We start from the raw sequence: 15,835 nt of genomic DNA, 5'->3' as shown, positions 1-15,835 counted from the left end.
TGTTCTGACACAGGTACTCTGCAGAGGCACTCATACTGTTTACATAGACAATGCTAATGAGTCACATGATGTCATTGTGCTGAAGCATTTTACAGAGAAGATTCAAGCCGTGGTAATTGACACCAAGACTCGAAAACGTAAAACAGGTAACTGACCTCCCCCTGGGTGACAATTACCCTTGAGATCCAGCTCAAGTACAGTAAGAGCAGTTGGTTGATTTTGCATTTCTGAAAGGAGAGTAAGGCAAAGCCGAACCAATGTTTAACTCACCTCCTAGGAGTCAGTTACAGAATAGTGGTGCTGGAAGAGCACAGCTTTTGCCCGAAATGTTGATTTCGCTGCTTCTTGGATGCTGCCTGAACTGCTGTGCTCTTCCAGCACCACTAATCCAGAATCTGGTTTCCAGCATCTGCAGTCATTGTTTTTACCTCATTTACAGAATAGCTTTTTTATTGAGACCTGTGGACCAATTCACATTTTGTCCCTTGTTCAGCTTGTAGGGATCGTGAATATGCAAAAGGTATAAGAAGAGCTGTGTAATGGCAGTGATTAAACTTAACGGCTTAGTTTGACAAGTAGACCGACCCTCCGAAGAGCAACCCGCCCATTTCCCTCTGATTAATGCACCTAACACACTACGGGAAATTTAGCATGGCCAATTCACCTAACCCGCACATCTTTGGACTGTGGGAGGAAACCGGAGCACCCGGAGGAAACCCACGCAGACACGGGGAGAATGTGCAAACTCCACACACAGTTGCCCGAGGCTGGAATCGAAGCTGGGTCGCCTGGTGCTGTGAGGCAACCATGCTAACCACTGAGCCGGTGTTGCCCAGGGACTGCCATCTTACTTTCAACTCCGTGGTTCCTAAATTATATTGGGGACAGGACTTCCAGAGAACATTTTGAATCCCTGTAGAATTCAGTCCACTGTAGACCGCTCACCACAAAAGCTATTGTTTTGCTTTAAAAAAAAGCAGCCCACCTGTGAGACAAACAGAAAACATGGGTAAAAGAAATTACACTGTTCTTTAAAATTATAGTTTTGAGGTTGGATCATGATGTAAGGAAAATCATCTATTTGCCAAAATATGGCTAGAATACCCTGAGTTTTAAAACTGACCACAGTGAAGGCATATAAGCAAAACTAAGCTCAACACAAGGGCAATAGAACTGGATGCAGGAATTGCATTTGAAATTGTCAATGCTGTGATTGTTACACAGGAGATTTCAACATTGCCAACTTGTATTTATATCATTGAATCCTATATCACAGAAGGAAGACACCAGGTCCATTTGCAGCTGCAGCGACACTCAAAGGATATAGAACTTGCCAGCAAGAGTAGGCTATTCAGCCCTTCAAACCTCTTCTATCATTTAGTAAGGTCATGGCTGATCTGATTTTGGTCTCGCTGCACATTCCTGTCGGTATCTCATGGCAGGGCTGTCTTTCAGTCTTGTGAAACAATCCAGTTTGATTTCCTCCCTTGCTCCTTCTAAATCATCCGAACCTGTTGTTCAATTCCATTTTGAATCCATATCTGCCACAAATCCAACTGCTTGTCATAACAAAGAGTTGTTTCCGTGACTACAGGAGCGATAACAAAGATGCACAGGTTTGCGGTGCTTGGAAAAAGACATTTTGCTCGTGTTACTTTTTTTTTTAGCTTTCTTTACCTGAACCCTTTATTAGTTTAAACGCCTCCAGCAGATCTCTTAGCCTTCCCTGTTGTCAGCATTTTTAGACTATCCATAATTATGGGACTGCCGTGCCTTAGTCTGGGAATCCTTAGGTAAGAACGAGGCACTGTATCTGGGGTGGCTGCTTGAGGGTAAATTCACATTTGACATGGGAATCTTTTAAAGGCCAATTAATTAAAGTTGAGGACCACCATGTTCCTGTGAAAAGGAAGGATAAGGATAGCAAGGTTCAGGTATCAGATGTAAGATAGCAGGGTTGTTGTGGTGGGTGATTTTTAACTTCCCCTATATTGACTGGGACTCATTTTGTGCTAGGCACTTGGATGGGGCAGAATTTGTAAGGACCATTCAGGAGGGTTTCCTGATACAGTGTATCAACAGTCCAACCCAGGAAGTGGTTATACTGGACCTGGCTTTTGGAAGTGAGCCCGACCAGCTGAGTGAAGTTTCAGTGGGGGAGCATTTTGGGAGTAGTGACCATAATACCATGGGTTTAAAGGTACTTGTAGATAGAGATATCAGCACCCCTCAGGTGAAGGTCTTAAATTGGGGGAAAGGCAAACTACAACAATATTAGACAGGAACTGGATAATTTTGATTGGAGGCAGATGTTTAAGGGTAAATCCACATTGGACATGTGGGAGTATTCGAAACGGCAGCTGATAAGGGTTCAGGAGTGACACATTCCTGAGAGAATGAAGGGTAGGTAAGTTATGTGAACTTTGGATGAAAAGGGATGTTATGACCTTTGTCAAAATGACAAAGGAAACAGACATAAGGTCTAGGAGGATGGGAACTTAGAAACCCCCTGAAGTATATAAGGAAAATAGGAAATAACTGAAACAAGGAATGAGAGAGGTTCAGAGGGATCGTGAAATGTCGTTAGCAAATGGGATTAAGGAGAATTCTAAGGCATGCATACAAAGTAAAAGGGTAGCCAGGGAAAGGGTTGGCCCACTCGGACAAAAGAGGAAATCTATGTGTGGATCCAAAAGAGGTGGGTGAGGTCCTAAACGGATATTTTGTGTTGGTATTCACCAAAGAGGAATAATTGGTGGAGGATGATCTCTGGGAAGAGAGAATCGAATTTCTAAGCCAAGTTGCTTTTTAAAAGGAAGGAGTATTGTGTGCCTTAAAAAGTGTTAAGGTAGATAAGACCCCGGGTCCTGATGGGATCTATCCATGAATATTGAGGGAGGCAAGAGAAGAAATTGCTACAACATTGATAGACATCTTTGTATCCTGCTTGGCCACGGTAAGGTTCTAGAGTATTGGAGAATAGCCAATGTTGTCTCATTGTTTAAATGTAGCAGGGATAATCATGGAAGTTAGAGGCCTGTGAGACTCACTTCAGTGGTAAGGAAATTATTGCAAAAGATTCTCTGGGACATGATTCAAATGCATTCAGAAGCACATAGACTTATTAGCAATAGACAGCATGGTTTTGTGCGGGGGAGGTCGTGCCTCATTAACTTGATGGCGTTTTTTGAGGAGGTGACAGAAACGATTGAGGGAAAAGCGGTTGATTTTGTCTACATAGCCTTCACTAAAGCCTTTGACAAGGTCCCTCATGTCAGACTGGCATAAAAGGTAAGGTCACATGGTATTGGGGTGCGCCGGCAAGATGGATACAGCACTGGCTTAGTCATAGGAGACAGAGGGTAGTGATGGAGAGATGCTTTTCAGAATGGAGGGCCGTGCTGTGACGAGCAATGTTCCGCAGGGATCACTGCTGGGATTTCTGTTGTGGTCTGCATAAATGATTTGGAGGAAAACATAGCTGGTCTAATTAGTAAGTTTGCAAATGATATACAGATTGTGGAGTTCCATATAGTGAGGTGGGTTGTCAGAGGATACAGCAGGATATAGATCAGTTAGAGGAATAGGCAGAAAAATGGCAGATGGAGTTTAATCTGGACAAATGTGAGGTGATGCATTTTGGAAGGTCAAATACAGGTAGAAATTATACAGTGAATGGCAGAACTCTTAGGAATATTGATATGCAGAGGGATCAGGGTGTGCAGGCCCACAGATTACTGAAGGTGGCAGCACAGATAAGAGTAAAAAAGGCCTATGGCATGCTTGCCTTCGTTGGAAAGGGTATTGAGTGTAGGAATAGGCAAGTCACACTGCAGTTTTATAGAACTTTAATTAGGCCCCACGGGAAATATTGTGTACAGTTGTCGTCACCACACTACCAGAAGGATGTGGATGCCATGGAGAGAGTACAGTAAAGGTTTACCAGGATGTTGCCTGATATGGGGGATTTTAACCATGAAGAAAGTTTGGATAGACTGGGTTTGTTTTCATTGGAAAGCAGGAAGTTAACGGATGACATGACAGAGATTTATAAGATTGTGAATGGCATGGGATAGAGTAGAAAGCATGAGGCCTTATCCCAGGGTGGAGGCATCAATTACTAGGGGACACAAATTCAAGGGAATTTTAAGAGATGTGCGAGGTGAGTTTTTCAGAGTGGTGAGTGCCTGGAATGTGCTGCCAGAGGAGGTGGTGGAAGCAGACACAATCGCAGCATTCAAGAACCACCTGGACAAATGCACGAATAGGAAGGGAATAGAGGGATATGGATCCTGTAAGTGAAGGCAGTTTAAGTATGGAATGGCAACATGTGTTGGTGCAGGCTTGGAGAGCTGAAGGGCCTGTTCCTATGCTGTATTGTTACTTATTCCTTGTTCTCTTGAACAAGGAAGAGCTCTTGAAGAATATAAGCAGAAAGGAAACAGTTTAAATAAGGAGTTAGGAAGGCTAAAAGGGGCCATGAAATATTCTTGGCAAACAAGATTAAGGAAAATCCCAAGGCATTTTGTACATACCTAAGGAGCAAGAGGGTAACTCGGGAAAGGGTAGGCCCACTCTCGAACAAAGGAGGAAATTTTTATATAGAGCCAAAGTGGGTGAGATTGTTAATGAGTACTTTGCATCGGTTCACAAAGTAGGAGGACATGGCAGGTGGTAAGTCCACAGAGGGGTATGTCAATATTCTAGGGCATGTTGATACTTTAAAAAAGAAAGTATGCTGTTGTTTGTTTTGAAAAGCATTGAGGTAGCTACATCTTTAGGACCTGATGGGACCTATCTCACAATATGAAGGAGACGAAGGAGGAAATTGGCACCTTGTATGAAACACAAAATCTTTGCGTTCTCTTCAGTCAGAGGAGAGGTACCAGAGGGCTGGAGAATAGCCAAAGTTGTACCTTTGTTTAAGGAAGGCAACAGGGATGATCCAGAAAATTATGGACTGGAGGTGAGCCTAAAGTCAGTGGTAAGGAAATTATTTGGAGAAGATTCTGAGGACAAAGATATACTCACAGATGGAAAAGAATGGACTTATAAGGGATAGGCAGCTTGGCTTTGGAGAGGGTACAGAAAAGGTTTACCAGAATTAGGGTGTGGGTTTGCTCGCTGAGCTGTAGGTTTGATATCCAGACGTTTCATTACCTGGCTAGGTAACATCATCAGTGGCGACCTCCAAGTGAAGCGAAGCTGTTCTCTCCTGCTTTCTATTTAGATGTTTGTCCTGGATGGGGTTCCTGGGGTTTGTGGTGATGTCATTTCCTGTTCGTTTTCTGAGGGGTTGATAGATGGTATCTAGATCTATGTGTTTGTTTAAGGCGTTGTGGTTGGAGTGCCAGGCCTCTAGGAATTCTCTGGCACGTCTTTGCTTAGCCTGTCCCAGGATAGATGTGTTGTCCCAGTAGAAATGGTGGCTTTTTTCATCAGTGTGTAGGGCAAGAGGGAGAGAGGGTCATGTCTTTTTGTGGTTAGCTGGTGTTTGTGTATCCTGATGGCTAACTTAGGTGGCTACGTAGATGACACCTTTGTCATCACAAAACAAAACAAGATAGAAGAGACATTTAACATCATCAACAACACCCTCACAGGTATAAAGTCCACCAAGGAGGAAGAAACTCTCATTCCTGGACGTCACAGTCGAAAGAACGGACAATGGAGAACTACAAACCTGCGTATACAGAAAACCGACAAACACTGACCAAATACTTAACTACACCAGCAACCATCCCAACACACAAATGAAGCTGTATCAGAACACTATTCCAACGAGCCACCTCACACAGACAAACTTCAGAAAACACAGGAGAATCACCTATACAATGTATTCAAGAAGAACGGATACTCAAAAAATACAGTCTGCAGATTCCTCAAGAACAAACCACGACAAGCAGACCAAACACAGCCAGAAACCCTAACCACCTTATCATACATCAAAGAAGTTTCAGAAATGACAGCCAGACTACTGAGACCCCTCGGAATCCTAGTAGCACACAAACCCACCAACACTCTCAAACAAAAACTAACAAACTTAAAAGACCCAGTACAACCCATGGACAAAATCAACGCCATCTACAAAATTCCATGCAAGGATTGCCACAAACACTATGTAGGACAAACTGGAAGAAAGTTAGCCACCAGGATACACGAACACCAGCTAGCCACAAAAAGACACAACCCTCCCTCCCTCATAGCCCTACACATGGATGAAAAAAAACCACCATTTCTACTGGGACAACACATCTATCCTGGGACAGGCTAAGCAAAGACATGCCAGAGAATTCCTAGAAGCCAGGTACTCCAACCACAACGCCATAAACAAACACATAGATCTAGATACCATCTATCAACCCCTCAGAAAGCAAACATGAAATGACATCACCACAAACCCCAGGAACCCCATCCAGGACAAACATCTAAATAGAAAGCAGGAGAGAACAGCTTCGCTTCACTTGGAGGTCGCCACTGATGATGTTACCTAGCCAGGTAATGAAACGTCTGGATATCAAACCTACACCCTAAACCTCAACCTGAGCTACAAACCTTGTTTACCAGAATGTTGCCTGGTTTGGAGGGTATTAGCTACTGGGAGAGATTGGACAAATTTGGTTTGTTTTCACTTGAATGTCAGAGGCAGACAGGTTGAGAAAATAGAGAGCATGAATAGGTTGGATATCATCAGAGTCTTGGTCCCAGTGTACAAATGTCAGTTACTGGGGGATATAGGTTTAAGGTAGAAGTGTAGGTTTAAACAAGATGTGAGAGACAAGTTTTTGTTACACAGTGGTGGGTGGTAAGTGCCTGAAGTGTGCTGCCAGATGAGGTGGTAGAAGCAGATAAAATAATGATATTAGGAGGCATCTTGACTGAGAGGAATAAGCAGGGAACAGAGGGAATATGGACTAGGTAGAGGCAAAAGGATTTTAGTTTAGAGAGGTGTTATGTTTCAGCATAGGCTTGGAGGGCCGAACGGCCTGTTCCTGTGCTGTGCAGTTCTTTGTTCTATGTCAATCTGTTTTACTTTTGTTTTGATTTTCCACCTTCCACTAGTGACCTGTGCAAAGTGTCTCACTTCCTATCAGTTGTCAAACCTTTACCATTTGGTGAACATGACCTTGTACTTTCCTTGCCCTTGAACTTCCCCTTTCCCTGTCCATGCATTAGTAGCAGCTTCCTCTTTAAGGTGCTGTTTTGCTGCATTTCTATCACTTTAGTGGAACTTAGTTTATTTGGCGTGTGTATTTTCACAAGCCTAATTCATTGCCAACCATCTTTTCTGGTGCAGTCTCAAAGTTTCCTTGAAATGCTGACACGATGCTGTTTTTCTTCAACCCTGGACCAAGTTTTCTGTGATGAGAGAGTTGGTTAATTCTACATCTCTATGAATTTGACAATGTCTTTAATGTGGGCATGTAGCTGCCTGAAAATTCTACCTGGAGCCTCTTAGATTAAACGTATAACCCTCAGATATGATACTTCTCAGGAAAACAAACTAGCTGATTACCTTTTCTACCTTATCTTCACCTGCTTCTTTCTTCGGTGAAGCAGTTCATGCACCTCACCTTTTTCTGCAAATAATGCTCAAGTTGATCACTTCTTTTCTCCTCACTGTTTCTTATATTCTCTCCATTGTTTAAAAGCATTCAATTTGTGGTTGTCTTTGCTAGTAATATTTCCCAAAGGAGACAGTCAGTGTCTATTCACTCTCATACTATATGCCTCCATCTGTTTTGTCCTGTTTTTCAGAATGTGTGCCCTGCGCCCGATCACAAAACAGCATCATGTTGTTCTCATCCAGATTCACCTTTCCATTCATCAATTAGCTGATCTGTGTTTAAGGGTATGAGTGACCCATGTTCAAAGCAGAGCTTTTTTCAGGATACTCTCCTGAGGTGATAACATCTGTCAATGGGTTAATGTATTTTGCTTGATTTTTGTCCTGCCAGCTTTACTCAGGTGTGGATTTTCACTTTGAATGTCCTCTTTAAATGTCCATTTCTGTTTTAACTCAGTGAGGGATTACCGGTTGGCGCAGGTTTGTAAACCTGAATGTATGGCGACTCAACCTCAACTCATCCAGTTCCTACAGCACTTTATGTTAATCTACAGCCACCTACTGCAGACCAATATAGACAGCAGCTGTCCAGATGCAGTGGAGGCTACCTGGCTCCAATCACTTGCTCTGAAGGGTCTCTACAAAACACTGCAGGTAATCACTTGTTAACGAAACTAATGATTGCTTTGGAAATTTGGCCAATTCAAATGGGAGATGATGTCCATCTAGATGATGAAGGTCATGGGTTTGGAAGGTAACTTTGAAGGAGCCTAGATGAAATACCGCTGTACATTTCATAGACCGTACACATTGCTGTCCCGGGGCATCAGTACTGTGAGGGCATGAATGTTGAAGTTGTTGGATGTGGTGCCAGTCGAGTGACTGCTTGATGAATGGTGTCAAGTTTTTTGCGTTTCGTTTGAGCTGCACTAATGCAAACAAGTGGAGAGTGTTTCAGCATATTCTTGACTTGTGCCTTGCCAGGAGGTGAGTTGACCCTCACGTGTATACTTGCAGAGTCCCAAGTTGCATGTCATTGATTATAAGAGTCTTTGTGGCTATTCTTGAAAAATGTGAAGAATCTATGGGGATCCTGAATCGGGTTATTTGGTTCTATTGCAGTGGTCATACCTTGTTCCGTGGTTTGTCAGGACTTTGTTGTCAGGCTGGTTTCTTTGGGATTTTGCTTCATTATTGTAAGTGACTAACATTTCCCTGTCTTTGTTGCAGAAACATAGTGTTGAAGAGATCCATCCGATCATTCTCCAATCTGGTTTGATAAAGTTGCTTCAGAAGAAATGCACCAAGGGGACAGGATTTAGTAAGCTATGGCTGCTTTGTGACCTGGAGGTAAGAACAGGACCTTCATCCAGTATTAGATTTCTAAGTACGTACATCACGTTTCTGAATTCACTTAAGCTTTGTGCAGCTAATTGTGCCGTTAGAGATGCTTCAAACCAATCTGTATGCTGCCTTTCCTGGCTTCATATTCTTAACTGGTCAGAAACTCTTTTTCCATCTGCTGACAGGGGACATAGAAGTTCTTTTGATATAAATTAAACTCTTTCAAATGTGTTCTGCATTTGGCATCTGATACTGAAACCTACCATATGATCATGTCTTCAATAAACCAGATCTGTGCACAATTGTATTGGAATTCAATTTTAATCTCAGTTTGTTCTTTGTTGTTGCACCAAGACCCTGTCGATCATGATGTATTCATCAAAGAAGGAGGCCAGTCTTGCTGGTGAAGGGGCAACCTCTGAGGCAGAGGAGAAGGAGCAGGTTTCAGATCATGAGCCTAAAAGCAGTGGCTCTGTGTTTGAACTTGATGAAACTAAACCTGATCCTTTGGAAGGTCTTGACGAAGCTACAAAAATCTTTTTCCAGGTATGGATGTAACTTGCATATGCTAATAAAAGATGATGATGTTGCTGAATATTCTTTTATTCAGAATAAAATGTAACTTCCAGCAAGTTAGCACTCTGGTCACTTATTCAGGCTTTCCTGGCTACTCGGATGTTTTTACTCGCTACTCAATGACAATTAGTGGTGTAGTGTTTATTGTTCAATGACCATTTGTAAGATCCCTTATCTCATTTATTGAAATTGATGTGAGATTACCTTGGCCGCATTTTGTAGCAGCTCCTTCCGCCAAGTCCAAAACGATGAGTATAACATTAAAATGGAAGCCTTTAGCTCTTTGCCTAAGGTGTTCTGTAGTTTAAGAAGGTACAAGTGAGAAAGTTTCTGAAAATTTTGGTCAATTCACTCAATATTTGCCAATATTAACATATCTAGAAATCTCTGACCGTGTTTGATTTGCTATTGTTTCTCAAGGGCTTGCAGCTCTTGTGTAAAGGAGAGCTTTGTGCATGAGACATGTGCATTAATTCTCACATTCGTAAATAATTTAAGTACCCTTAGCTATTGGACCAAGTCTACTAGGCTTAAACTATGATTTATTTCTTTCTGTAAATGTGTTAGCTGCTTTCAGCCTGTTATTTCTACTAGTGCCCCTATCACCTCACTTGAGATGACCATTATAACATGGTATCTCATTTAACCATGAGTATTAGAAAACTGTTTAGTCTCAGTGCATTGGAAATTGAAATTGAATCCATATATCTCTATCCTCTGACAAAATCTGTGTATTTTCTTCCAGAATGGGTACCCAGCTATCAATTAAGATTCTTTAAAATATTTGTGTCTTTTTGTCTTTGGGAAATTGAACCAATTTAGTTCTGGTCACCATCTTGACTCTAGTAGGTGAACACAGAATAGACTGGAGATTCTACTGGGATTCCAGCCAGTACTTGTTGGTAAATGATCTTGTTGAGCCCTGAGTAGACTGCTGTTGAGTTTTTAAAAAACATGCTCAGGGAAGCAAATGTAGCATTTATTTTGGACCAGAAATGTATTATATAGTGGGATAATAAGGTTGCTTTAATTTCTAACTTTATGACCCAGGGTTTGAGAGGCAATCCTATTTGCGCTTCACATCTGCTCCATGTTCTCAGGTGGGCTGACTGGTTAGCTGTGATTATTCCCTGTCAAGAGTTGGTGAAGTACACTCTGGCCCTGCTTGATGTTATGTTAAGAGCGTCAACAAACCCCAAGCCATGGAACAACTTTTGGCTTGTTCACTGTTTCTCTCCAACTCGGGGGTGGCGGGGGCGGAATTTGTTGAGAGAAGGATCTGATTAAAAAATGGTTTAAGGCTCACACCCTGAGTACACTGAGTTTTTGTATTGATGATGATTACTTCTGATCGCATTTGTTATTCCAGCAGTTAAAGGGAAGGCAGAAATTGGAACATTTCTTCCTGGTATAACAGATTATTTTTTTCCCCAGATAACTCACGATGCTCTAAATGCACCTTTGCACATCCTGCGAGCCATGTATGAGCTTCAGATGCGAAAAACAGACTCCTTCTTTCTCGAAGTTCAGAAGAGGTGAGTATGAAATATTAGAATTGAATCAAGTCCTATCAGAATTTTGCTGTGAAGTGTTCTGTAGTTTGATATGGTGTGGCTTTGGTTGTTGAGGTTTTCTTGAAAAACATTGGTTCAAATCCACTGTGATTTGACCATCATTGACATTATTTGAAATCTTAGTTTACTATAGTTTGCTTTGGGTATTGTGCATATTTCTCAAGAGCAGCAGGATGTTTGTATACAGGGAGGTTTTGACGTAATTGAGCCTGGCACTTTGCAGCAGTGCTGAGGGAGTGCTTGATTATTATGAGATGTTAAACCGAGGTCCCATTTGGCTGGTCAAGAGATCCTTGAAGAAAAACAATAGAGATCTCCCAAGTGTATTGGCCAACATTTATCTAAATCCTTATATCACTGATGTTTTCAATAATTAAACTTCAAATGCCAAGTAAATGCAAACCTGTTCTTTTTACAGCTTTTGGGTGGCTGCTTGTCCTGGTAAATTAGTCCAAGGACAACTGGTACCTAAGTAGCAGAAATATAGAAACTAGGAGGAGGAGGAGGAGTCGGCCATTCAGCTCTTTGAGGTGAAAGTGAGGACTGCAGATGCTGGAGATCAGAGTCTAGATTAGGGGGAGCTGTGGTAGTTTGGTGCACTGATCTCTCCACTGCTGAAGCCAGGTGCCAATTCGAAAACACCACCTCTTACCACCCCCTTGACCATGACCCCACCCCCCATCACCAAACCATCATCTCCCAGACCAATAGAACCTCATCACCTCAGGACATCTCCCACCCACAGCTTCCAACCTCGTAGTCTGGGAACCCCGCACTGCCCGGTTCTACCTCCTTCCCAAGATCCACAAGCCTGACCACCCTGGTCGACCCATTGTCTCAGCATGCTCCTGCCCCACCGAACACATCTCCACCTCCTTGACACTGTCCTATACCCCCGGTCCAGGAACTCCCCACATACGTTCAAGACACTACACACGCCCTCCACCTCCTCCAAGACTTCAGTTTCCCTGGCCCCATCGCCTCATCTTCACCATGGATATCCAATCCCTCTACACCTCTATCCGCTATGAGCAGACCTACAAGCCCTCCGTTTCTTCCTCTCCCGATGTCCCCACCAGTACCCCTCCACTAACACACACATTCGTTTGACTGAACTGGTCCTCACCCTTAACAATTTCTCCTTCGAATCCTCCCACTTCCTCCAGACCAGAGGGGGTAACCATGGAGACCTGTTTGGGCCCCAGCTATGCCTGTCTCTGAGTCGGCTACATAGAACAGTCCATCTTCCGTAATTACACTGGCACCACTCCCCACCTCTTCCTCCACTGCATTGGCGCCACCTCGTGCTCCCACGAGGAGGTTGAGCAGTTCATCAACTTCACCAACACATTCCACCCTGACCTTAATTCCACCTGGACCATCTCTGACACCCCCCTCCCCTTCCTGGACCTCCCCATCTCAATCAATGATGACTGACTTAACACTGACATTTTTACAAACCCACCGACTCCCACAGCTACATGGATTACACCTCTCTCCCCCCTACCTCCTGCAAAAGTGCTATCCTGTATTCCCAATTCCTCCACCTCTGCTGTATCTGCTCCCAGGAGGACCAGTTCCACCACAGAACACATCAGATGGCCTCCTTCTTTAAAGACCACAATTTCCCTTCCCACGTGGTTAAAGATGCCCTCCAATGCATCTCATCCACGTCCTGCATCTCCACCCTCAAACCCCACCCCTCCAACCGTAACAAGGACAGAACCCCCCCCTCCCGGTGCTCACCTTCCACCCTACCAACCTTCGCATAAACTGCATCATCCACTGACATTTCCGCCACCTCCAAACGGACCCCACCACCAGGGATATATTTCCCTCCCCACCCCTTCCTGCTTTCCGCAAAGACCATTCCCTCCGTGACTACCTGGTCAGGTCCACGCCCCCCCTACAACCCACCCTCCATCCTGGCACCTTCCCCTGTCACCACAGGAACTGCAAAACCTGTGCCCACGCCACCTCCCTCACCTCCATCCAAGGCCCTAAAGGAGCCTCCCACATCCATCAAAGTTTTACCTGCACATCCTCCAATATCATTTATTAACCCTAAGAGCTATTTCTAATTCAAATATCAGTATCTGTTTGGTTTTCTGCAACAATAAATGTTATACATGTAAGGCCTGTGCAATTCATAGCAGCTAATGAACAGAAATCAAAGAATTGAGTGAAAGAAGAATAACTTCACATATTTGTGTATGTCGCCTTTAGCCTGTCCACTGCTGCTGTAAATAACACTTGAGAGATGTGTTTGAACTTTTCAAATTGCATTGTTAATGATTCACAAAGAATGGCCCGAAAGATGACAGAAGTTCTATGTTTTTGAACTGATATTCAGGTTTGATGGGCACGTGATTACAACAGATGAGGCAATCCAGTCCATGTCTCTGAAGTGGCAGCCAAGCAAAGCCTCACGGACAGAAGACCACAGCACGAAAGCTGTCGACACTGACATGATGATTGTACCGTGTGTGGTGTGTCCTTTCTTCCCTTTGTTTCTTGATCTCCGCGTTCAGCTTTTTGAATTCTGACTCTGTTTTCTCGTTGCCCCACAATACTCAGCCCAGTTTGGCAATTAACACCTGGTTGCCCAATTTCTACAGCATATGCACAAGTGTATGTGCCTGCATGAAGTAACAAACTCCTGTGTGTGTGGTAGCTACACTATGAAGCTGTGTTGACAATTTGTTTATACCTTATTGAAACATCTAATCTCCTTAGAGGTCTTGATAAGGTAGATGGGGCGTAGTTGTTTCTTCTTGAGTGAAGATTCTAGACCAGAGGGCATAATCTCGGAGTAGGGTGTCCCTCAGCTAGGACAGAAGCTGAATCCTTAACTGTATTTAAGGCTAAGATAGGCACATTTTTAAACCAGGAGAGAATCAAGGTTTATGAGGAAAAGGCAGGAAAGTAGAGTTGAGGATGATCATATTGGCCACGATCTCATTGAACGGTGAAGCAGACCCCAATGGGCTGAATGGACTACCTCTGCTCCTGCATTTAATTGATGAAAATTCTAGTCACAGTAATTTATTTCAGATTTGTAAGTGATTTCATGAATGCCATGCGCAAGTGGCTGACTATTGCCACCTCCAGGGATGGCCAGTATAAACTGGCCTAGACAGTTCTCATTCCAAAGAGGAATAAAACACAATTAATCATAGGCAGGTTTGGATCTGAAGGGCCAAATCCCCCAATACTGTGAGCGGATATTTGAAGAATGATCCAACAAAATATCCTGCCCAATGTAAGGTGAGACGAGCAACAGTCCACATTTTGATAGCCCTGTACCTGAATCAAGTATTACTTAATTCCTCAGCATTACCATTTTAGCTAGCTGGACTTTAGTGTATAAGATCAGAGATTGTTCGTGTTTCCTGTGGTAGAACTTTGTGGGTGCAGTTGAAACTGCCAGATTCTCAACAAAACTATCTTAGGAACGATTTTTACTTCAATCCAGGAGTAAACTGCAGTATCTGAACAGCAATCCCATTTAACCAGCTTTCTACCATGCTAAAGTCCTGTTGCTTTCAAATAATATCTGTTGACATTCCTAGTAGAGAATGTAGTATTTAATAATGTGACATTATGCACAGAGTAACCTGGTAAAAAGAAAAACTTTGCTGAAAATCTTAAATGAAAGAGAAAATGCTGAAATGGACTATGACCTGGTGAATTCTTGTTATTCAATTCATTGAACTGTTTTCTTTCTAAGAAATGCATCCTTCTCACACTGCTGACCAGTCCCTAGCTCTGTAAGAAACAGCAGTACTTGCTTGGGTCTTGTAGGAGTTTGTGCACAGCACACCCTTATCAAATATGCTGTGCCTCAAAGTCACTTGAAGTACACTTGTCACCAACATGCCACTGAACAGCGCAGTATGGGACCTTAATATCTAATAAATCCTGAGATGAGTACCAAACCTATCTTTCAGCTGTTACCAAGATATTTTATCCTCCTCTGTCACAGCAGATACCTTCACCTTTAACAACATCCCCATAATTGCTGAAGGTCCACAAGCTTTATTTTTTATCATCTCTGTGGTACCCATCTTCCTGAGTCCCAATGTGGGCAAACTGCGACTCGTCCAACGTTCTGGTGCCTTTACCTCACCCTGTATTAGGCATCTCTCATGCTCATTCAACTCCAGTCACTGTTATTCACTGCATTTAATTCAACATTGCTGCTTGTAGCATTATGTCTAGACTCTTCCAACATTCTTGAAAGAAAGAGCTCGCGATGCTTTCTGACACTGGAGGGCTCTGGCTGCTCTTGGAGATCGTCAGGCAGTCGTAACTTGGACTCCTGGTTCACAGTCGAATTTGAAACCAGTGTCTTTCTGGCACCAAGGCAGCAGACCTATTGGCTAATGTATTATTAGGAGCTGAACTAGTGTTGGTGGGATTCAAGTCCACCTCCAGCCTCTAGAGACACTCAGGCTTGCTCCTGTTTCCACTCTGACTTGGCAATGTAGCAATCTCATTGCTCCAACACCGACATTGTCTTGGACGGCTAAATTTGCATCACTTGTTTTTCCTAAGTTGCAGAACTCTCATTATATCTCAGCCGTTGTAGTGTCTGACTTCCAGTTTCAAATCAAAGAATCCCTATGCTGCTGAAAGATCATCCGAAGACCATCCCACCCAGCATCCCCACCCTATCCACATAACTCTGCATTTAACATGGCTACCCCATTAGCCTAACATCCCTGAGCACTATGGGAAATTTTGCATGGCCAATCTCCGTAAACTGAACATC

At 43.2% G+C, this 15,835-nt stretch overlaps 1 protein-coding gene across 3 annotated transcripts in view; it reads left to right on the top strand.

Annotated features, from left to right (window-relative positions):
* The window catches only part of zzef1 (zinc finger, ZZ-type with EF hand domain 1), a 244,983-nt gene that overhangs the window by 174,794 nt on the left and 54,354 nt on the right, over positions 1-15,835 (top strand). For all 3 annotated transcript variants that reach the window (XM_072589324.1, XM_072589320.1, XM_072589323.1), the window contains exons 43-48: positions 14-146; positions 8,025-8,221; positions 8,798-8,917; positions 9,266-9,457; positions 10,922-11,022; positions 13,415-13,550. In XM_072589324.1, the coding sequence (XP_072445425.1) occupies positions 14-146; positions 8,025-8,221; positions 8,798-8,917; positions 9,266-9,457; positions 10,922-11,022; positions 13,415-13,550 (879 nt within the window). The remainder of the gene's footprint in view (positions 1-13; positions 147-8,024; positions 8,222-8,797; positions 8,918-9,265; positions 9,458-10,921; positions 11,023-13,414; positions 13,551-15,835) is intronic.

Source organism: Chiloscyllium punctatum, chromosome 19, assembly GCF_047496795.1.
Source record: "Chiloscyllium punctatum isolate Juve2018m chromosome 19, sChiPun1.3, whole genome shotgun sequence".
Taxonomy (NCBI): domain Eukaryota; kingdom Metazoa; phylum Chordata; class Chondrichthyes; order Orectolobiformes; family Hemiscylliidae; genus Chiloscyllium; species Chiloscyllium punctatum.
The sequence above is the reverse complement of the archived record's forward strand: the minus strand, read 5'-3'. Positions and strand labels throughout refer to the sequence as shown.